We start from the raw sequence: 22,698 nt of genomic DNA, 5'->3' as shown, positions 1-22,698 counted from the left end.
ATTCCTAAAGAAGTTTCAAGCTGGCTAGGTCTTGAGTGAATTGGAAGTGCCCAGGAACTCAGCCGGGGCTTGGTCATGTCCACTGAAGGAGTGGATAGAGGCTCAGGCTTTCTCCGGAGTTACCAGAGTCTCTGGAGTACGAGGGTCGGAGGGGGAGGGGTTTTGACTTCCAGGGTTCTCCATTCTAGACTGCGGGCGCCCTGAGCCCTCTTCCCGCATCGTGGGGGGCTCCGACGCACATCCGGGCACTTGGCCATGGCAGGTGAGCCTGCATCAAGGTGGGGCCCACATCTGCGGGGGCTCGCTCATCGCCCCTTCCTGGGTCCTCTCCGCTGCTCACTGTTTCGTGACGTGAGTACAGTCTTTGTCCAGCTCTCCTTCAAAGGCTAACCTCGGCCTGCAGCTCGACCTTCCCCGCTTATCCCACCTGCCCAGCGATGCCATACTGAATAGGAATAGGAATTGTCTTTCCAACGCCTCCATTGACATCCTATTTGACCCTTTCGACCTCCACTGTCTCAGCCCCAAATCTGGATCTGACTGCTCACTCCCTGGGTTCCTACTGACCCCATCTCCCGCCTCGGCTCTGAGTCTTCAGCCCCAAGGTGATCTGTTGACTCCGTGCACAGGAATGGGACCTTGGAGCCCGCGGACGAATGGTCAGTCCTGCTGGGCGTGCACTCCCAGGACGGACCCCTGGACGGCGCGCACTTGCGCTCGGTGGCCGCCATCCTGGTGCCGCACAACTACAGCGCAGTGGAACTGGGCGCCGACGTGGCTCTGCTGCGCCTGGCCTCGCCCGCCAGGCTGAGCCGCTGGGTGCGGCCGGTCTGCCTGCCTCGTGCCTCGCACCGCTTTGCTCACGGCACCGCCTGCTGGGCCACTGGCTGGGGAGACGTCCAGGAGGCTGGTGAGTGGGACGAGCGACCGCACCTGCACATGTGGGTCCCGGGGCGCCCTAAAAGCTGGGTCCTCCGGTGGGTGGCCCTTCAGAAGCCGGGCCTAAGGGGAGGGACCCAGGCGGAGCTTGGGAGACTTGGTTCTGATCCACGGAAAATTCCTAACCTCCCTCTATGTACCCTCCTCGGCCCCAGAGGTCGCCCCACCTCTGTCTGGCCTCACCTTTTCTCCCAGTTTTTTGTGTTTTTTCTTCCTTTTCTTTTCTCTTCTGGATTTAGGCCGGACTCGAGTTCCGTCCCAGCTCTGTCAGACAAAGCATTCCCCCTGCCCGTTTCCTCCTGTGGAAGGAGGAAAACAGCTCCCAGCGGTGTTGGGTGGTTCAGACAAGAAAACCCAAGAGAAGCCTATTGCCCAGCGGCTAGCACAGCCGTACTTAATGGGCTGTGGTTGCTTTCTGTAATAGCTCTTCAAGTACTGACCCTTAGCACCGCTGGTTCTTCCGTATTCCTCCCTTCCGTCCTCTCCATCCCTCCTCAGTCCATTCCCCCACTTCGCTGCACCCTACTCAGGACGTTCATTCACTCACTCTTCTGCTGAAGATGTCTCTATGTGCAGACCCTGTGTTAGGCAAGCACTGAAGAGATGCACCAGTGAACATTCTCAGAGATCCTGCTGGGAGGCAAACCATAAAATCAGTTCATAAGTAAATGCGGTGCCGGAAGGTGTCACGAGGCAGGCTGCTTTTCCATTTTCGGTCACCCCTATTCCTCGGTGTTACTTTGCCACTAGCAAACCCTAGCTGTTCCACGTCCGCTTTGGTCTGGGGACTTCGAGAGGAGCTTTGTGGAGGAGATGCCCCAGCTGCTGCTTGTAGGGGTACCATGCGGTCGGGAGGTGTCAGGGAAGAGTGATCATAGGTACCTGGGAAGTCTTTGTGGAAAGAGAGCATCCTGACATGGGCCTTCAGAGCAAGAGATTTCCGGGGAGAAGGTGTGGAGAGAGGATGTGCTAGTTGGAGGACGTCCCGAGGGCCCCAGAGAAAAGCTAGGATGCTAGACTGAGTGCCAGGGCAAAGCTCACAAGGATGCCGAGGCCGGATCTGGAAGATCTTAAGGTCAGTCTAAGAGACTGAGGGACAGAGTCGCTATCAACTCAGGGGTCCCCCCACCAACCCCAGACTCCCTTAGCTGAGCTTCAAGGACAGGCTCAGCCATAGGCTGGCCTCTTGGGATTCTGGGTGAGACAAAAAAGACCTCTTTGCCTGCCCTACCCCTCTCTGGCTCCTGAGACTTTTCGTCAGAAGTAGCAGCTGGGCTGAGTGTAGTGGCACACACCTTTAAGGCAGAGGCAGATGGATCTCTGTGAGTTCAGGGTCAGAATGTTCTACATAGCGAGTTCCAGAACAGCTAGAGTTGCATAGTGAGACCCTGTCTCCAAAAAAAAAAATAAGTAGCAGCTGGTAGTGGTTATATACGCCTGGAATCCCAGAAGGTCAGCTCCGGGGACCCCAGGTTGAGCCTGGAGCGTCACCCATTTATTGTTCTTGGTAAGACCTCAGAGCTGAGCTACAGAAACACTCTTCCTGGAAGGAGCAGGCCCAGCGTGAGTTAGGAAGCCGGCCAGTCAGGAGGGTGAGTTGCTCAGCCAGGCCCAGGCTTATGCCGCCTGAGCTGGTGAGTTGCAGTGGAACACAGCGATGTCCCAAGTAGCCTGGGAACTAACTGGGGAAGGTGAGTTAAGGCTCAGCGGTTATAAAGCGTTGCTGCTCAGACAGAGAACCCAGGGTTGCTTCCCAGCACTCACATGGTTGTTCACAACCAAGTGTAACCCAAGTGTGACTCCAGATACCTCCAGTTCCAGGAGGTCCTGTGCTCTTTTCTGACCTTTGTGGGTACCAGGCACACAAGTGATACAATCAGGCAAACCCCTCATAGACATAAAATAATCTTTTAAAAGGGGGAGAGGGGCCGGGCGGTAGTGGCGTGCATGCCTTTAATCCCAGCACTTGGGAGGCAGAGACAGGTGAATCTCTGAGTTCGAGGCCAGCCTGGTCTATAGAGTGAGTTTCAGGACAGCCAGGACTACACAGAGAAACTCTGTCTCAAAAATAAATAAATAAATAAATAAATAAATAAATAAATAAAGGGGGACAGGGATGACACCCAGATTCTTTTTGATGTTGTTTTGTTTTTTGAGACAGAGTTTCTCTGTGTAGCCCTGACTGTCCTGGAATCCGTTCTGTAGACCAGGCTGGACTCAAACTCAGATTTGCCTGCCTCTGCCTCCCGAGTGCTGGAGTTCAAGGCATGTGGTTTAACACTTATCCTAAAGTCCGGTTTCTGTGTTTGGCAAATGGATACAAGACTGTATCTAATATGCATGCTATCTTTGTGAAAAGCATGCTCTTTTTTTGGACAAATGCAGCATCGGTTGAGAGCCTAGTGATTTTGGCTCCTCCCTATGTACATTACTGTCTGGGGACCTTGTACCGTACACCTCCTGTACCATCACCTGTGACAGCTCTCACGGGCCGCTTGCAGGGGCCAAACCTAAGCAAAAGACTCAGAAGATATGAGCAGCAGATAATGTGATGAAAGTAGTGGCCCAGGTGCCACCTTTGTTTTCCCCATGGCAGGGTCTCACATCGCCCAAGAGGGCATCAAACGTGCTGTGTAGCTGAGGATGGCCTTGAGTGTCTGTTTCTCCACTTCCCCTTCCCAAGTTCTGGGATTGCAGCCACCACACCTGGGTTGTTCGGTTCCGGGGGTTCGGGGTTCGGTTAGCAAGCTATCTACCCGCTGAGACCCAGACCATCAACAGGGCCCCACTCCAGACCCAGGGGGGCGTGTTGATGGGACTATCCCGCAGGGGCAAAGCTGAGGCCTGAGGACATGAGTGTGTCATACCTGACTCACAGTATCTGTTCTCTGGTTCTGCCCTCAGACCCTCTGCCTTTCCCGTGGGTGCTACAGGAAGTGGAGCTAAGGCTGCTGGGAGAGGCCGCCTGTCAGTGTCTCTATAGCCGGCCTGGCCCTTTCAACCTGACTTTCCAGCTGTTGCCAGGGATGCTGTGTGCTGGCTATCCAGAGGGACGCAGGGACACCTGCCAGGTGAGGAGAGTTCTCCTAATCCAGAGAAAGCAGCTAAGGAGTAGACAAATATTTGAGCCTCGTCTTCAGTGGAATCTGGTCTGGGGAGTCTGGCTCCGGGGTATAGTATATGCCTACGACCTAGGAGGCTCTGAGTTTAATCTCTGGCAACAAAACAAACAAAAACCCAAAGACAGTCCATGGAGCCTGGCATAGCAGGGCACACTTGTAATCCCAGCACTTGGAAAGTACAGGCCAGAGGATCAGCTCAGGGCCTGCCTGAGCTACATGGAGGTCAGCCTAGGCTACATGAGACCCTGTCTCAGAACAAAACAAAAGGATCATCAGTGAGTAGGACTAACATAAAGATTATAGGTGAATGAAAGCCAGGATTCAACTCGCCCACCTGTTACCCATGGGAGCATAATGCAACAAAGCATCAGACCCTAGTTAGTTACTGTTCCACCTGCCCCTGTATCCCATGAGGCATGGGTTAGGGATGGGGAGAGAATGAAAAAGGACAGACGAACACGTGGCAAAACTGGGATTAGACTCCCACCATTGGGAACCTTGGGGTGTTTATTAGGCACAGCACAGGGGCAGGGTTAGCTAGTCTCAGGAGGAGGTCTAGACCAGCAGTCTCAGGCTGTGGACTCCCCAGGGGAAGCTGCAGTTGCTAGTCTTCGCACCCATTGATAACTGTTTTGGACTCCTGAGTTGAGCTTTGCCACCCATCTTGAGCATGGTCCATAGGAGGAAACGGCTTTGCCAATAACTCATGGGTCCAAGGCTTTGGAGTCCTTGACATGGCGTTGCTCATGTCAACAATACACATTCACTCAGGACTTCCCTCGCTCCGGGCTTTCTCCATCCTTCACAAATCCAGCACCACCAGCTCTGGGCTGTGTAGCTTTGCCCAGATGTTCACACTTCACAGCTGAAGTGACAATAATTGTGTTACCTATGTCAAAGTATTTTTACCATGATTAGTGACCTCACAAGAGCTAAAAAAGCATTAGCTATTATTTTTTTTCAAAGCCCAGCCTATAACATAGCACTTGTTGCTTAGTAGGTACCTATCAAATAGTTAATGAGAAAATGAATTAATTCTCCACAAAGGGAATTTTCCAGATGATTGGCTAGTGGCCAAAACAATATATTTGAAATAACTTTTTTGAGAAATGAAACCCAGCATTGATGGTAGTGGTGTGGATGGTTCTGAGCTTCTAGAACCCATAGACATAATCAGTTTCTTTCTTTTATTTTATTTATTTTGGTTTTTTTTTCGAGACAGGGTTTCTCTGTAGTTTTGGTACCTGTCCTGACCTGAAACTCACAGAGATCTGCCTGGCTCTGCCTCCCGAGTCCTGGGATTAAAGGCATGTGCCACCACCGCCTGGCCCAGTTTCGTTCTTTTTTTTTTAATTTAGATTTATTTTTTTTTTATGTGTATGAGTGTCTTGCCTACATGTATATATGTGTACTACATGGGTGTAGTGCCTGCAGAGGCCAGAGGAGGGCACAAGAACCCCTAGAACTGTAGTTTCAGATAGTTATCAATCAGCCAGCATGTGAGTGTTGGAAACCAAATCTGGGTCCTTCCCAAGAGCAACAAACGCTCTTCTAACCACTGACCCCTCTCTCCAGCTCTGGTCACTTGCCTTCCCTCACCCTGGATATCGTTCATTCACTTTTAGACAATTCCACACCTGTATACAATGTCCACTGGTCATATCCACCCTGAACTCCCCTCCTTCTCCCATCAGATGCCCCCAACACCCCTCCCACCCCCGACCCCCGCCTCCATTTTTGCATCTCGCTTGAGTCCCGTTAGCGCTGCCTGCTGGAGTGTTGGCTGGCTTCCTTAATCTGAGCATGTGCAGGTAAGCTGCAGTGAGTTTCTGAGGGCAGTGGTCATCTCATGACTGAAGACAGCATATCCCATTGCTCCTCCAGCTCCTAGGTTCTTCCAGCTCCGACTCTGCCCTGTTCCCTGGAGAACAGTCACAGGGTGTTGATACAGGTGTTCCACCTAGTGGTGAGCGCTCAGTGGCCATTTGTTCTCAGAGCTCTGCCAGTTACGGGTCTGTGCATTAACGGACAGACGCCCACTGCAGAGAGGAGCTTCCTGATCAAGGTTGAGAGCCGCGTGGACCTATGGATATGAACATAAATATTTAGAAGGCAGTTTGACAACGCGCATTCAGAAAAACTATAGGAGTAGCTTCCCCCACTAAGACCCATGACCCCATGATTTACAGTACCAGGGGTGGAATCCTCCCTGCAGAGCAGGCTTCCAAACCAATCAGAAAGCAGGTGGTCACCTCCATGACCTTCATACCACTAGTTCGTCAATGGACACATCTTGCTTGTCAGGTTGGTCTTGTAGGATTCAGTGTTCACCACTGGGAAATACTATTGATGACTTGAATTCTCCTTCCCTAGCCAGCAGGGAAGAAGTGCTCTGGTCAGTTTCAAGTTTATTCCTCTGTGTACTGCAACCCAAGTGTACAGTTGTCTACAGTAGAGTCTTGCCATCTATGGTGGGCAATCAAGATCAATAACAATACTCTGTGTTGTTTTGGGAGCCTCTGGGGCCTCCCTGGCCAACAACTCATAGGGAGGTGTTCCCCCTGACACTAAGACTTTCTTTTAATAACCTATGGCTTCTTGGGGAAGCTGTCCACAAATACAGTGTACTTGTGTTCAAACTCCTTTTAAAACTATATATATATATATATATATATATATATATATATATATATATATATAATTCAATTTATTTTTGACAGGGTCTCACTGTGTATTCTTGGCTGCCTAGAACACTCTTTTGTTGAACAAGCTGTTAATGATATTTTTACCCAAACTACTGGGTTTCCATAAATCTTTAGTTTTGGTTAACTTATCCAACTCTCCTCTCTCCTATCCACCCATCCCTATCCCAGTATCCACCCCCCTTTATATCATGTGTTCCGCCCCCGAGGCTTCTTCCCTTCCCCTCTCATGAGCCCCCTCTAGCTCCCTGACTGCTGCAGCCGCTATGCATTAAACACACAAAAATCTTGACACTTAGAGCTAAGATCTACAGATGAGAGAGAGTATGTGGCATTTATCTTTTCTGGGCTTGGATCACCTTACTTAATACAGTATTTTTCAGTTCCACCCACTTTCCTGTAAATTTCATTTTTTTTAACAGCTGAATAAAATTCTGTTGTGCGTAGTCACTGCATTTTCATAGTCACTAATCAGCTGAGGGACATCTAGGCTGATTTCATTTTCTAGCTACTGTGAACAGAGCAACAGTGAACATGTATGGGCAGGATTCTCTGTAAGAGAATCTAGCTTTGTGAGGAGCCTCCACACTGACCTGTATCACAGATGCTCGGATTTACACTCCTACCAATAATGGATTAACGTTTCCCTTCCCCGCATCCTCATCAGCATCTGTTGCCGTTTATTTTCATTTTTTTTTTTTTTTAAGATTTATTTATTTATTTGTTATGTATACAGCATGTATGACTGCAGGCCAGAAGAGGGCACCAGATCTCATTACAGATGGTTGTGAGCCACCATGTGGTTGCTGGGAGTTGAACTCAGGACCTCTGGAAGAGCAGGCAGTGCTCTTAACCACTAAGCCATCTCTCCAGCCCTATTTTCATTTTTTATATTTTGAAAATAGCCATTCTGGGCCTGGAGAGATGGTTCAATGGTTAAGAGCACTGGATGCTCTTCCAGAGGTTCTGAGTTCAAATCCCAGCAACCATGTGGTGGCTCACAGCTATCTATAATGAGATCTGATGCCCTCTTCTGGCCTGCAGGCATACATTTAGACAGAGCATTTGTAACTAAAAAAATACATAAATAAAAATTTTTAAAGCCCCTTTAAAAAAAAAAAAAAAGGAAGAGGAGTTGGGGATTTAGCTCTGTGGTAGAGTGCTTGCCTAGCAAGCGCAAGGCCCTGGGTTTGGTCGTCAGCTCCAAGAGGGGGGAGAGAGAGAGAGAGAGAGAGAGAGAGAGAGAGAGAGAGAGAGAGAGAGAGAAGGGAAAGAGAGAAAGAAAGAAGGAAAAAGGGAGGAAATAGCCATTCTAAGTGGGGTTAGGTGGAATCTCAAAGTAGTTTTTTATCTTATTAATTAAAACTTTATTGTAAAGAACTTGGGGAAAACCATCATACTCAGAGTATCCGGACCCGAAGTTATACATCTGAAAGAACCCCTCCCTATTCAGTTAGAACAGCCATTCTGAAACTACAGAGCTTCACTTTAGGTTTTACACTTTTAATATCAATTATGTTTTTATGCACTACTTTCATTTTTGTTCAGAGCTGAGAAATATTCCATTTTATCCGTGTACCAGGTTTTCATCCATTATGTGTAGGTGGACAGTTAGATTGGTCCGTTGCCTTGCTATAGTGAATACAGCAGCGATAACCATGAGACAGCAAATATCTCTATGGCAGAGTATGGCGTTCTCTGTGTACGTGCCCAGGATTGGCTTAGATTAGTTATATGGTAGTTCTGGTTTTGTTTTGTGTTCTTGAGGAACCTCCCAACTGGCTTCCATAATGGCCATAGTAATTTGTGCCTCCCACAGGCAGTGAATAAGGGCTCCTCTTTCTTCACATCTGCAACACTCAGTAGTTTTAATCTGCATTTCCCTGATGGTTAATGGTGCTGAACACTTTAGAAATGTTTAGTAGGTTTTTTGTGTGTCTTCTCTTGAGAACTCCCTGTTCAGTTCCATGGACCATTTTTTTATTGGGTTGCTTGATTTCTTTATGTTTAATTTCTTGAGTTCTTTGAATACCCCACACTGTAGTGTTCATTGAACTTCCTGAGCTTGGAAACATGGCTCAGCAAGTGCATGTCTCACTGTCCAGCTTGACAGCCTGAGTTCGATCCCCAGGACCCACATGGTGGAAGGAGAGAGAAACTGAGTCCTGAGAGTTGTTCTTTGACCTCGACATTCTGGCCATGGTATTTGAGTGTGCACACACACAGTAAATAAATAAATGTAATTTTAAAAACAGAAAGGCTGGACATTGTGGCACATGCCTGTAATCCCAGCACTTAGGAGGCAAGGGCAGGCAGAGATCTCTGAGTTCAAGATCAGACAGGGCTACATTGTCTCCAAAAAAAAGTTCCTTAGCTATGGAAAATGTTGCTTCTCTAGCTCGTTGGCTGCTAGTCACATGTGGCCACTGAATTCCTGAAATGTCTTGTTGAAAAGGAACAAAAGGAAATGTAAAGCTACACATGTGTTCCAGGCCTGTAATTCCATGTAACACATGGAAGACTGAGGCATGAGATCACAAATTCAGATCTCAGAAGCTAAGCAGGGGCCTGAAGGCCAGCCTGAAGTATATAGCAAGACCTTGCTAGGGGGCTGCAGGGGGCAAGGAAGGAAGACAGGTACTCAGCCAGTAAGGACTTACCCCAGAGCCTGGCAACCTGAGCCCTGTCCCTGGAACTGGAGGTGGAGGGATAGAGCAGGCCTCCAGCCATGCTCTGATTTCTGTGTGTGCTGTAGCATGCATGGCTCCTCCCAACACACATAATGTTGATTAAATAAATACATTTTAAGAAAAAGGAGCCTGTGAGATGGCTCAGAGGGGATAAGTATTTGTCACACAAGCGGCTTACGTTCAATTCCTAGGACCCACATAAAGGTGGAAAGAGAACTGATTACATATAGTTGTCCCCAACACACACACACACACACACACACGTTGAAATACTGGGGATAGTTCATTTGTTAGAGTGGTCAGCTAGCCCTAAATTTGCCCCGCAGCACCACAGAAGTGGAGAGCCAGGGTGCACGCCTATAATCCCAGAACTCATGAGGTGGTAGAAGCAGGAAAATCGTAAGTCAAGGCCAGTTTCAGCTACACAGTGAATCTGAGGCCAGCCTGGGCTTCATTTGACCTTATCTCAACTAAAACAAAATGGGGAGGGGGCGCTAGAGGGGCTGAGAAACCAAAACTGTATTTAAATTTAAATAATCAGGGCTGGAAAGTTGACTCTGCGGTTAAGAGCACTTGCTGCTCCTGGGAAGGACTCCCAGTACCCTTACAACCTCTGTAACTCTGTAACCCCATTCCAGGGGATCCAGCACCCTCTTCTCTTCTGACCTCCACAGGCACCAGACACACATGTGGTGCCCATACATACATGCAGGCAAAACAGTCATACGCATAAAACACTAAAACCAATTTTTTAAAAAGATTTATTTATTATGTATACAGTGTTCTGTCTGCATGTATGCCTGCAGGCCAGAAGAGGGCACCAGATCTCCATTACAGAGGGTTGTGAGCCACCATGTGGTTGCTGGGAATTGAACTCAGGTCCTCTGGAAGAGCAGTCAGTGCTCTTAACCTCTGAGCCATCTCTCCAGCCCCACCAAAACCAATCTTAAAAATATAGTTGCTCTGGTCTGTTAGCTACTATTCTGGGTAGCATAACTCTACAAAATGTTGAGCCGGGCTGGGCAGTGGTCTTGCACACACCTTTAATCCCAGCACTCGGGAGGCAGAGGAAGGCAGATCTCTGCGAGTTTGAGGCCAGCCTGGGCTACAAAGTGAGTTCCAGGACAGCCAGGGCTACACAGAGAAACCCTGTCTCAAAAAACAAAAACAAACAAACAAAAAAAAAGTTGAGCCTTTTTTTTTAAAACGTATTTATTTACTTACTTACTTATTTATTGTATGTGCATTGGTGTTTTTCCTGAATGTATGTCTGTGTGAGGATGTCAGATCCACTGTAACTAGACTTACAGACAGTTGTGAACTGCCATGTGGGTGCTGGGTATTGAACCTGGGTCCTCCAGAAGGGTAGACAATGCTCTTAACTGATGAGCCAGCTCTCCAGCCCATTTTAAACATTTTTTAAAATTTGTTTTATATGTATCAGTGTTTTGACTGCATGTGCACCATGTGCATGACTGGTGCCTGAGGAGGTCAGAAGAGGGCATCAGATTCCCTGGAACTGCAGTTACAGACGGTTGTGAGCCACCATGTGGGTGCTGGGAGTTGACCCTGGGTCCTCTGGGAAGAGCAGCCAGTGCTCTTAACCATCTCTCCAGCCCCAAGACTTCTTTGTGATACTTCTCAGGTCACCAAGATTCCTGAGCTAGGTTAGAGACACCTTAAGAGCAATGCCCCTTTCCCAGTTTCTGTGTCTGCTGATTTTAGGTCTTCCTCCTCATTTGATTTTGTATCCTCCCCCCCCCCTTTTTGAGACTCTATGTAGCCCTGGCTGTCCTGGAACTCACTCTGTAGACCAGGCTGGCCTAGAACTCACAGAGATCCTCCTGGCTCTGCCTCCTGAGTGCTGGGATTAAAGGTGTGTGTCACCACCACCCGGCTCCCTTCTTAATGAATTTGTTCATTTATTCACAGGCAGGATCTTACTTTTGCCTGGGGTGGTCTTCAACTCCTGGATTTAAGGGACCCTCAGCCTCTGCACTAGCGGGGACTGCAGACATAGGCACCATACCTGCTCTTGTTCCTCTTATACTGCCTAGCTCTAGCAGCTTCTTCCTCGGCTAGCATCTCTAATTTATTTATTTATTATTTATTTTGTGTGTGTGTGTGTGTGTGTGTGTGTGTGTTACATTCTATATGTCAAAGCATGTGTGTGGACATCAAATGACAGCTTGTGGGAATTAGTTCTCACCTTCCATCATGTGAGTCCTAGAAATTGAACTCAAGTGATCAGACTTAGCAACAAGTGCCTTCAGCCACTAGGCCACCTCCCTGGCCCATCTTTTTGTTTATTTGTTTGAAGACAGTCTCGTGTAGCTCAGGCTAGCCTAAACATAGCTATGTCCCTGAGTCTTGATCCTTTCACCTCCCAAGTGTTGGGACTATGGTATGTAGCACCGAGCTTGGCTTTGATTTCTTTCCTTTGTTTTTGTGATTGTGTGCATGTGTGCAGGGGTGTACATATGTGTGCAGGTGTGCAGGCAGAGGACAACCCTGGGTGTCATCTTTACAAATACAGTCCACCTCCTTTAAGACAGGGTCTCTCATTGGCCTCGAGATCACCAATTAGGCTAGACTGGCCGACCAGCAAGTGCAGAGATGCTCCTGTCTCCGCCTCCCTAGTAGCTCAGGTCACCACATTTTTATATGGGTCCTGGAGATGGAATTCAGTTCCATAGCTTACAAGGCAAGCATTTTCCCAGCTGAACAACCCCCACCAAGTCCTTGATTTACTTTTTAAAGAGGTGGCTGAGGGGTGGAGCCCAGCATTTGTGAGGCCCTGGGTTCAAGCCCAGCCCAAAACAAAACTTCAAGGGGTGTGACTTAGAAACCTTAGAAATCAGAGACAGCTTTGGGGTAAACTAATTACAAGAATCATTCAGCTCTGAATGAGACCGACAAGGTTTTCTTGAAAGATCATTGATGCATTGTCTGGATGCTCTTGGCTTTGGCTACTCAGTGGTTCTGCTTTTCCAGGCTTTCTTCTGATTAGGACTGTAGATAAAACTGAGGTAAAGGTAGCTAAGAAAGGTTTCTAGAAGATGGATGTATGTTAGGTCAAAATGGGGTATAGATTCTTGAACTGATCTCTGACTTGAGTCATCTATCATTAGGGTGACTCTGGGGGACCGCTGGTCTGTGAGGATGGCGGCCGCTGGTTCCTGGCGGGAATCACCAGCTTTGGCTTTGGCTGTGGACGGAGGAACCGCCCTGGGGTGTTCACTGCAGTGGCTCCCTATGAGTCGTGGATACGGGAACACGTGATGGGCTCAGAGCCTGGGCCTGCCTTTCCCAGCCAGCTTCAGAAGCCCCAGTCAGGACCTTGGGAGTCCAGAGAAGAAAACTGTACCTTTGCCCAACCAGGTGAAGGGCAGATGCACTGAACCTGAGCTGGATTGGGTTGGAGGCTGCAGGAATAAGGATTTCTGCAGACCCCCTGACCCAGGCCTCTCATCTCTCAGAGTGCGGGAAGACTTCGCAGCCAGGGACCTGGCCCTGGGAGGCCCAGGTGATGGTGCCAGGCTCCAGACCCTGCTATGGAGCGCTGGTGTCTGACAGCTGGGTCTTGGCACCCGCCAGCTGCTTCCTGGAGTGAGTGAGAATCCACCTATCAGGCACACTTGCCTCTTCCCACATCAGTCTGAGAGACTAGCTCAGCCCTTCCTCTGGGGTGGGAGTTGTACCTCAGTCTGTAGTGAGGGGGTCCCCGCTGGAGAGTATAGAACCCAGCACAAAGCAAGGGAGTCTAGCGAGGGTGGGTAGGAGGCTCGGTCCAAAACGCGAGAACCCGAATCGCATTAGTAGGGGGCGGAGAGGGGGGGCGTTTTCCAGCGTTGGCCGAAGCATCCCAACCCGGAGATGCGGTCTACGCCTGGGAAGCTAGGTTTGCAGCGTGTGTGCTAGACGCGCACGCGTCCTCAGCTCCCCCATCCAGCAGCCCCCGCACCTCTGACAGCCCACCCCGCGACCTTGAGGCCTGGCGGGTGCTGCTGCCCTCGCATCCGGAGGAGGAGAGGGTGGCGCGCCTCGTGCGGCACAGGAACGCTTCCAGGGACTCGGCCTCGGACCTGGCGCTGCTGCAGCTGAGGACGCGCGTGAACCTGACCGCCGCCCCGAGTGCCGTGTGCCTGCCCCATCCCGAACACTTCTTCCTGCCCGGGAGCCGCTGCCACCTGGCTCGCTGGGGCCGCGGGGGTGCGCGGGGCCGCGCGGGGACACGGACTGGGGGGTGGTGGGGGGACGGGACCGGGAGCACACGGCCGAGGCCCCCGCTCGCCGCTCTTTCTCCCAGAACCCGCCCCCGGCTCCAGCGCGCAGCTGGAGGCGCAGCTGTTGAACAGCTGGTGGTGTCACTGCCTGTACGGCCGCCAGGGGGAGTCAGTGCCGCCGCCAGGAGAGCCGCCGCACCTGCTTTGCCCCGCCTACCAGGAGGAGGAAGAGGCGGGCCGATGCTGGGTGAGCGGCAGGAACTCGCTGCGAAGATCCGGTCCTGGCCGGGGCTCAGCTGGAGGCGGGAGGAGCTAGGGGCGGGGGCGGGGCGCTCTGGACCTCGTGCTTGTGGCGCCAAAACTCGACTGTTCCTTGTTTTGTTTTGATTCTGTGTAGCCCTGGCTGTCTTGGAACGCACTCTGTGGACCAGGCTGGCCTCGAACTCAGAGACATGTCTAGGCATCCGCCACCACGCCCGGCTTATTCCTTTTAAAGGCATGCGTGTTGGAGATCCAAGCCTGGGACTTCTTTAGTGGCTGAGCCTCCTCCTCAGCCCGAGTTTGGCAATTTTAATTTTAAGAGAGGCCTGAAGCCGTCGTTGGTGGCGCACACCTTTGAGTTCCAGGGCAGCCAGGGCTACACAGAGAAACCCCGTCTCCAAAAAGAGGAGGGAGGAATGAGAAGGTGTTGGAGATTGTTAAGTGAGGGCTAGATTTTTGTGCAAATTAGTGTTGGGACTTGGCTGGAAGGGTGTTTGATGAGTCCACGAAAGGAGAGCCAGGATCCCAGGAAAGGCTAAGGGTCTCTACACACCTGCAGCCTCCCCTCACGCTAGTGATAATACTGTTTTGCGACAGAGCGATTCCGGTTGGAGCCTTCTGTGTCGTGAGGAGGGGACGTGGTTCCTGGCTGGATACAGAACCCTCTCAAGTGGATGTCTCCGTCCCCGAGCCTTCTCCCCACTGCAGACTCATGGCCCATGGATCAGTCATGTGACTCAGGGAGCTTACCTGGAGGACCAGTTAACCTGGGGCTGGGGCCCTGAGGGGGAGGAGACTGAGAACCAGATCTGTCCCCCACACACCGAGCACGGTGGTGAGCAGGGGTCGTTAGGAGTTCCTGGGAGTACTTAGATCATGGCGAGGCTTCCGGGAGGCAGCTTTGGGACTCCCGCTGAGATGGCCACCTCTTCTCTCTAGCCTGTGGCCTAAGGCCAAAGGCCACTCCAGCTGGTGTGTTGTGGCCCTGGCTGACAGAGGTACATGTGACTGGTCATCGAGTCTGCACCGGGATTCTGGTTGCCCCAGGCTGGGTCCTAGCAGCCACACACTGTATTCTCAGGTGGGTCTCTCCTAGCCACAGGCAACGTGAGAAAAATTGGGTGATAAATCAAGGCCTCTTTCAGCAGGAGGACATTGTCACTTCCGCGTTTGTGTAGTCCAGGGGAAGCACTGTGGGGTGTTTTTGCTGGGATGATTTGGTTTGGTTGGCTTTCGGGGGGGGGGGGGGGGGCGGGGGCGGTAAGATCTTTTGAGACAGCAGAGAAATCACAAAGCGATTGGTGGATGGTCCTAGAGACCCGTTCTGCCCTTGTCTTCTGCTGGGAAGGACTTGACGCGCGTTTCCTGTTCCCACAGGCTGGGCTCCACGACAGTACCTTCCATTGAAGTGTATCTGGGCCAGGCAGGGGCCAGCTCCCTCCCGCAGGGCCAGCAGGTATCCCGCTCTGTCATCAGCATCCGCCTGCCCAGGCACTTAGGACTTAGACCCCCCCTGGCCCTCCTGGAGCTGAACTCTCGGGTGGAGCCTTCTCCATCGGTTCTGCCCATCTGCCTACACCCAGGGGGGATTCCCCCAGGGGCCAGCTGCTGGGTGCTGGGCTGGAAGGAGCCCCAGGACAGAGGTGAGAGCCCTTGGGTCATGGGATGAGGAGTGACTTCAGACCAGAACCCTGTACAGCTGTCTCTTCTCTCTAGTTCCTGTAGCTGCTGCCGTCTCCATCTTGACCCCACGACTCTGTCGCTGCCTCTATCAGGGCGTTCTGACGCCCGGAACCTTCTGTGTCCTTTATGCTGAGGGGCAGGAAGATAGATGTGAGGTACAGGGGCCTAGGCATCTTGGACCAGGGAGGGGAAAGGTAGTTCTGGGCGACCAGACCCTATTCAGATTGGAATGTCTTAGTACTGGGCTCCAGATGGGAACAAGGGATATTTCTGGCCTAACCTTAGAGAGACCAGGAACCAGGATACCTAAGGATGTAGACGTGCAGCGCTTTGGGACTGGACCCTAGGGAAGTTAGGAGAACCAGATACAAGGGTAACAGACCCATTTGGCCTTGGCTCCAACTTTGCAGGTGACCTCAGCACCCCCGCTCCTGTGCCAGACGGAGGGAGGCCCCTGGGTTCTCATGGGCATGGCTGTTCGAGGTAGCCAAGAGCTGTTTGCAGCCATTGATCCTGAAGCTGCCTGGATATCGCAAACAGTGGGAGAAGCCCATTTTCTTCATCCTAGCGGCTCCCCCTACTGGCCTCCTGAAGACAGTGACCTCTGCCCCCAAGACTTGGCAGGAACTGCCAGCTCCCATAAGGTTGCTGCTGCCCTGCTTCTGCTTCTCCTGGCTCCGCAGATCCAGGGCTGAGTCTGGTTCCTCTTCACACCACCCATCAGGGCTGGAATGCGGCCCAACCGGCCAGCTCCCAGGCCTGGAGAGGGCCTCTTCCACCTATCAGCTTTCAGATAATTGGACCTCGGTGCTGGCTACTTCGGGACCTAAGAATCCTTGGGGGTGGGGGAGGAAGAGATAATAAAGATGTAAATACAGACACGTGGCCTTGTAGCATCTCTTACGTGGCTGGGGAACACCTCAGAGCTAAGGGGAGAGCCCCAAGGACAGGGCTCCTCCCTCTTGGTGGTGAGTCAGGCCTTGGGATCCCAGGAAATACGTCCCCTATAACGTGGCAGCTGGTTCCCTCATTCCTGCCTCTGGGCGGGGGAGGCTAGGTGGACAGCTGGCTGTGTGTCACCTCTCCATTGGAATTAGTGTCCCCAGCACCTGCAGCATACCTCAGCGCTGGCTCTGCACCCACTAGACTAGGAAGCCTTGGGATGGCAAAGCCAGCCCTAAATACACACCCCAATGTATACTGTACATTCCTAGAGTCTCTAGCATGAATGCGCGCACACACATACATGTGAACCTCGGCACCCTTCAAGAAACTCCCACTTGACCATCCTAACTAATGCCCCAGGATTTGGGCCACATGCGTGCAAATCCCACCTCGGTCCCCACCACTCCCCTGCTAGTTCAGTCCACACCAGCTGCTAACTGGCAAGGCGTGACAATCGGTGTCTGAAAAATAAGTTCACCAAGTGCTCCCTGTCAAGTGGGAAACACATGGCTACTCCTTGACTAGGGATCAAGAAATGGTCAGAGAGGAAATGAGGTCTGAGTACATGCAGACAGCAAACAGACCTGAGGGAAGGGTGGAAGTCTTCAGGGGTAAGCAGAGGCTCACTTCTGAAGCTGGGGTCGCAGTCTGTTACAGGCAGGGAGCAGGGAAGGGAGACTAGAAGTCAGCAGAAGGTGGTACTGGGCGGCTGAGAAGGATAGAGGTTGCTGAGGCCTTCTTCATTTCTAGATACCACAGTGACTTGTTCAGGCCCTCAGGAAGAGCATGCTCCACCTGCTCTCTGTTACCAAGCCAGCTACCCTCACATGGATCATGCCTCATTGGTTCCCAAACACACCCTGACTCCCAAAGTCTTATCCCTCCCTCCCTCCGAAGTCCACCTCTCCCCTTCACCCCCTCCAGGAATTCTCTGGCCACCGGGCTGGGCTGGAGTCCAGATGCCCAGGCTTCTAGGAAGAGAGTAGAGGATGTAAGGGTCTATTTTTCCTCACGCTTAAGCCGAAGTCACGTCCCCATGCCACACTGGCAGCAGGCACGCGGGCGGCCTCTCCCTGAACTCTTCCCGTGGGCATGTGCATGTGTGTATACATACACACACACACACACACACACACACACACACACACACACACACACACATGCACGCACGCACGCACGCACGCACCCATACAAGCCAGTTCTGAGCCTACCGCTCTCCGCCTTGATTTTGAGACAGGGTCCCACTGAACCTGGAGCTTGCTATTTCATCCAGACTGGCTGGCTAGCAACGCCCCAGGATCTGCTGTCTCCACTTTCTCCCACCCAGTGCTGTACCGGGCTTACAAACTTGAGCCACCACACCTAGCTTTTACAGAGGGGCTGAGGATCTGAACTCAGGCCTTGCGCTTGCCCAGCCAGTGTCTTAGCCACCGGGCCATCTGCCCAGCCCCTTGCCCTGAACTTCTACCCGGCACCCTGCACTACAGATGTTCTGCTTTACTACATCACAGCTTTGTCTTTTTTTTTTTTTTTTTTTTTTGAGGGAGGGGGTTCTCTATGTAGCCCTAGCTGTTCTAGAACTTGCTATGTAGTCCAGGCTGGCCACAAATCATAGAGATCCCCCTGCCTTTGGTGGGGGGACAGGACGGGACGATTTCAAGGCATGTGCCACCTCGCCCAGCCATGCTTTGCCAGTTCTGTTTCTTTAGCATCTTCCCATACTCTCTTGGGGTTTGGTTCTCAGCGTTCTTCCTCCAGGATCGCTCCAGCTACTGTGCAATTAAAAGCCACCCCCCGACACTCATTTTGTCTGTCACAGCTCCTGGTTTGAAATTAATTCAATAATTTGCCTTTTATTATTTGATTCAAGTCTGACATCCCTCCTCCATCATAATCTCAAGGAGGTCACGGATGGTATAGTTGGCCACTTGTGCCTGGGGCCATAGTAGGTACTCAGCAAATACTTGTTGGATGATTGTCCACGGCCAGACATACTCAACACCTGCAAGGAGACTGCAAGCCTCAGAGCGAGCCTGCCAGGAGTGGCCCCGGCCTGGGGCGTCCCCCATGTCCTAGTCTCAGACACCTGGCCTGAGGAAGGAGGGAAGAAGTGAGCAGTGGCCCTACAATAATCAAGTCTGGGCCAGGCTGCTGAGTGAGGGGTGGAGGTGGGGGTGAGGGTGGGGGTACTAACCGAGGACCAGGAAGACCTGGGACGGTTGCCTGGCCCTCAGGGTTTCCAGCCCTGCCTTAGACTGCTTTCTGACTGGCCAGGGTCAGTTTTCCTCTTACCAAAACCACCCCCACTACCCAAGGAGCCTGAAAGGACTACAGAGGTCAGAAGCAGGAAAAAAAAAAAAAAAAAAAAATCCCACTGCTTTCAGCCAGGAGGGCGTGGCTGAGGGAGGAGCCCACAGGTAGGTGCTTCTGCCGAGGTGCCTGGAGAGGTCTGTGTGGTGGCCAGGTTGTAAGGTGGAATAGGTCCACACTGGTCACCGCAGAGAGACTAAAGGCGTGTCTTCACCCGCTGTGGCCATTTCCTGCCAAGAACCCCGCCGTTCACTGGCTTCACCTTCCCCGTCGGAGATCCTGGGATTCCTCACTTCTGAGCCCACATCTAAATCCTGCCTTTCAAAACCAGCCTTCCTTCCTCCTCTACCAACAGTCTCCCCCGGGGGCCCTCGTCCTGGGCCATGGCCCTAAGGGTGGGCCTGGGACCTGGGCAGCTGGAAGCTGTGGCCATTCTGCTTCTTATCGGATTGCTCCAGTCAAGAGTGGGTAAGTGTGGATCAGCGGGGAGGGGGGTCGGAGAGAGGGCAGGGGCGCGGGGCGCGAGCCGGCAGAGAGAACTCCTCCCGGATTCCTGAGTCTGTGTCCCTACCAGTTAGCCGTCTTCTCCTGTCGGCCCCCTGAGCCAGGAGTTGCCCTCTGGGCAAGTGGTGGGTCTTAGGGGTCTGCCACTCAGGCCTCCCTGCTTACCTCCTCCCTCTTTCTTTCCCTCCAGGAGCTGACGGGGCTGAAGGTGAGGCTTTCTGGGGAACTGGGAGAAGGGAAGTGAGGGTACACCAGTTCGGGGTCCCCTGGTGGTTTTAGGGGCTCTTGTCACTTGCTCACCTAGTCACACTAAGTGTCCCAACAGCTCTGTGAGTATGGAATCATGGCTCTTGTTTTATGAGGAACCTGAGGTGAAGAGAAGCAATGAGTTGTCCAAGGGCATAGTCGAAGTCTGACTCTCCGTGTGTGGGTATCGGAGGTGGTTCTGAGGGAAACTACACAGACCAGCTCCTAGGCAGACTGGTTTTCAGTCGGAGCTTAACTGTTTTGTGGCCTTGTCTTCTTATCTTTCCAAGCTCCAGTTTCTTTGCCCTAAAAGCTGTCAGCTCTGTTCTAGGGCTGGAGTGAGGATTCCCATAGACTGGGAAGTGAAAGCCCCTTGGGCCCAGACATGCCCAGCAGGCTAAGTAGTAGCCATTGTCATGATTATGAGGGAATGGAGTCTGGGTGGCTGTTTTCTCTGCTTGAGGAAGACGTGAAAGGCCGTTTTCACCCCAGTCCCCTGCTAGCTCGGTGGAGGCTGGGCCACATCACAGACTATCCAATTGTTTCAATGTTAAACCACGTCCATACCTCTGTGTGTTCTGTGTGGGGACAGGGTGGAAAGAGGGGTGTCCCTAGGCAAGGCACAGATTGATACAGATGAAACAGTCATAGGCATGAGAATAGTTGTCAGCCTGGACAGTGGGCAGAGAGGGCCCTGGAAGCTGAGAACACCACCTGTGACTTAGGAAGGCTCTCCAACCTAGCAGAGAGAGGGTGGGAAAGGCATTCATAGAGTGACTGGTATGAACAAAGGTCCAGAGGTCAGTAGTGCATGGCCCAGTGTATGTGACAGGAGGTGTCTAGGGCAATAGTCAGAGGACAGTGTCCCGTGCATGTGGAACGAATCTTTTTATTTTGCCTGTATGGATGTGCGTGTGTCACATGAGTGTCTGGTGCCTTTGGAGGTCAGAGGTATCAGATCCCCGGGAACTAGAATTTAGGAGCGTTGTGAGCTGCCATGTGGGTGCTGGAAATCAAACCTAGGCCTCTGCAAGAGTAACAAGTGCTCTTAACAGCTGAGCCATCTCTCCAGCCCCTGGAATGTATCTTAAGGTCAGTTGGAGCCATGGAAGAGCTTAGCAAGACCATGACTTGGTCAAACTTGTGGTTTATAAAGATATTCAGATCTGTAAAGGGTAGACTGAATAGAAAGCAAGATGGCTTGGGAGGAAGGGGCCGCCATGATGCTTGAGTAGACAGTACCCGGCAGTGAACTTCTCACAGCTGTTGAGCCATAGGGTGGGAAGGCAGCTCGATATGAATGCACTTCCCAGGCTCTGATCATGTGTGGGGGTGGCGGGGGCACGGGGGGGGGGGGGCGTGCACAGAAAGGCCGGCCCTCACCTTCCCTTCTTCCCTGGACAGCCCCGTGTGGTGCAGTCATGCAGCCACGCATCACAGGCGGTAGTAATGCCAAGCCTGGCCAGTGGCCCTGGCAGGTCAGCCTCACCTACGATGGCGTCCATGTGTGTGGAGGGTCACTGGTGTCCAACCAGTGGGTGGTGTCAGCTGCTCACTGCTTCCCCAGGTACCAACCGGGGGAGGGTCAGAGGGAGGGTCAAAAGTGGGTTGGAAACAGCATTTGGGTGACAGGCCTGAAATCCCAGTACTTGGGAGGTGGAAACAGGATCAGAAGTTCAAGGTCATCCACAGCTACTGCATAGTCAATTCAAGGCCAGCTTGACCCTGTTTACATTGGACCCTGGCTCAAAAAAAAAAAAAAAAAAAAAAAAAAAAGGAAGGAAGGTAGAGAAAAAAAAAGCATGCCATGGGTCAGTCCAGTCCAGACCATAGGTCAGACTAGTTCCTGGTGTGGGATTAAGAGTATCAGTAGTCTTGGGCCACACTTAGTGGTCACGCTTTTAATCCCAGCACTCAAGAGGCAAAGACAGGTGGATCGCCGGGTGGTGGTGGTGCACACATGTAATCCCAGCACTCGGGAGGCAGAGGCAGGTGGATCTCTGTGAGTTCGAGGCCAGCCTGGTCTACAGAGCTAGTCCAGGACAGGCTCCAAAGCTACAGAGAAACCCTGTCTCGAAAAACCAAAAAAAAAAAAAAAAAAAGACAGGTGGATCTCTGTGAGTTCAAGGCCAGCCTAGTATACAAAGTTCCAGGACAGCCAGGGATAAATAATGAGATCTCACACACAGACACACAGGAAAAAGTTCAAAGTGCGGTTAGGGGCATGGGTAAAACTAGGTCCTCAGTGCCATTCAGGATCTGAGCTAGGACAGCAGAAGGCACCACGGGCAGGGGACAGAAGAGGCGTCTTGGGCCCTACTCTTTGCCCCTCTGCCTGCAGAGAGCACTCCAGGGAACAGTACGAGGTGAAGATGGGAGCCCATCAGCTGGACTCCTACAACAATGAGACTGTGGTCCGCACAGTGGCTCAGATCATCGCCCACTCAAGCTACCGGGAAGAGGGCTCCCAGGGTGACATTGCACTGGTCCGCCTCAGCAGCCCTGTCACCTTCTCCCGCTACATCAGACCCATCTGCCTCCCTGCAGCCAATGCCTCCTTTCCCAACGGCCTCCAGTGTACTGTCACAGGATGGGGGCACGTGGCCCCTTCAGGTGAGGCGGGCCACTGGGTGCCAAGGGACAGGGAAGGGGAAGCTGATTGGGTTGGGGACCCTGAGTAAAAACATTTTGTTCCCGCAGTGAGCCTCCAGATGCCCAGGCCCCTGCAGCAGCTTGAGGTACCACTGATCAGCCGTGAAACCTGTGGCTGCCTGTACAATATCAATGCCGTGCCTGAAGAACCCCACACTATCCAGCAGGACATGCTGTGTGCTGGCTATGTGAAGGGAGGCAAAGATGCTTGTCAGGTAAGGGCAAGGCCCAGGGCCCAGAGACAGGTAGACCCTGAGAGGTGGAGGGCTGAAGGAGCGGGCATGGATGACTGTTGGCCCGACGTATGTCCTGACAGAGCTTTTTTTTTTCCTTAGGGTGACTCTGGGGGCCCACTCTCTTGTCCCATAGAAGGCCTCTGGTATTTGGCAGGCATTGTGAGCTGGGGTGATGCCTGTGG

The 22,698-nt window shown here is 52.0% G+C and overlaps 2 protein-coding genes across 2 annotated transcripts in view; both read left to right on the top strand.

Moving 5' to 3' along the window:
* The window catches only part of Prss36 (serine protease 36), a 40,951-nt gene extending 24,449 nt beyond the window's left edge, over positions 1 to 16,502 (top strand). Inside the window, exons 3-14 of the mRNA XM_076562979.1 lie at positions 189 to 351; positions 630 to 910; positions 3,844 to 4,010; positions 12,585 to 12,834; positions 12,933 to 13,062; positions 13,427 to 13,665; positions 13,763 to 13,926; positions 14,538 to 14,775; positions 14,880 to 15,021; positions 15,318 to 15,583; positions 15,657 to 15,778; positions 16,034 to 16,502. Coding sequence (XP_076419094.1) covers positions 189 to 351; positions 630 to 910; positions 3,844 to 4,010; positions 12,585 to 12,834; positions 12,933 to 13,062; positions 13,427 to 13,665; positions 13,763 to 13,926; positions 14,538 to 14,775; positions 14,880 to 15,021; positions 15,318 to 15,583; positions 15,657 to 15,778; positions 16,034 to 16,318 — 2,447 coding nt within the window. The 3' untranslated portion in view covers positions 16,319 to 16,502. The remainder of the gene's footprint in view (positions 1 to 188; positions 352 to 629; positions 911 to 3,843; positions 4,011 to 12,584; positions 12,835 to 12,932; positions 13,063 to 13,426; positions 13,666 to 13,762; positions 13,927 to 14,537; positions 14,776 to 14,879; positions 15,022 to 15,317; positions 15,584 to 15,656; positions 15,779 to 16,033) is intronic.
* Positions 16,503 to 18,975: 2,473 nt separating this feature from the next.
* The window catches only part of Prss8 (serine protease 8), a 4,506-nt gene continuing 783 nt past the window's right edge, over positions 18,976 to 22,698 (top strand). The window contains exons 1-6 of the mRNA XM_042284244.2: positions 18,976 to 19,346; positions 19,573 to 19,590; positions 21,033 to 21,195; positions 21,970 to 22,241; positions 22,329 to 22,495; positions 22,616 to 22,698. The exon at positions 22,616 to 22,698 is cut by the window's right edge and continues 783 nt beyond it. Coding sequence (XP_042140178.1) covers positions 19,262 to 19,346; positions 19,573 to 19,590; positions 21,033 to 21,195; positions 21,970 to 22,241; positions 22,329 to 22,495; positions 22,616 to 22,698 — 788 coding nt within the window. The 5' untranslated portion in view covers positions 18,976 to 19,261. The remainder of the gene's footprint in view (positions 19,347 to 19,572; positions 19,591 to 21,032; positions 21,196 to 21,969; positions 22,242 to 22,328; positions 22,496 to 22,615) is intronic.

Source organism: Peromyscus maniculatus, chromosome 1 (assembly GCF_049852395.1).
Source record: "Peromyscus maniculatus bairdii isolate BWxNUB_F1_BW_parent chromosome 1, HU_Pman_BW_mat_3.1, whole genome shotgun sequence".
NCBI lineage: Eukaryota > Metazoa > Chordata > Mammalia > Rodentia > Cricetidae > Peromyscus > Peromyscus maniculatus.
This window is presented reverse-complemented; position numbering and strand designations above follow the sequence as displayed.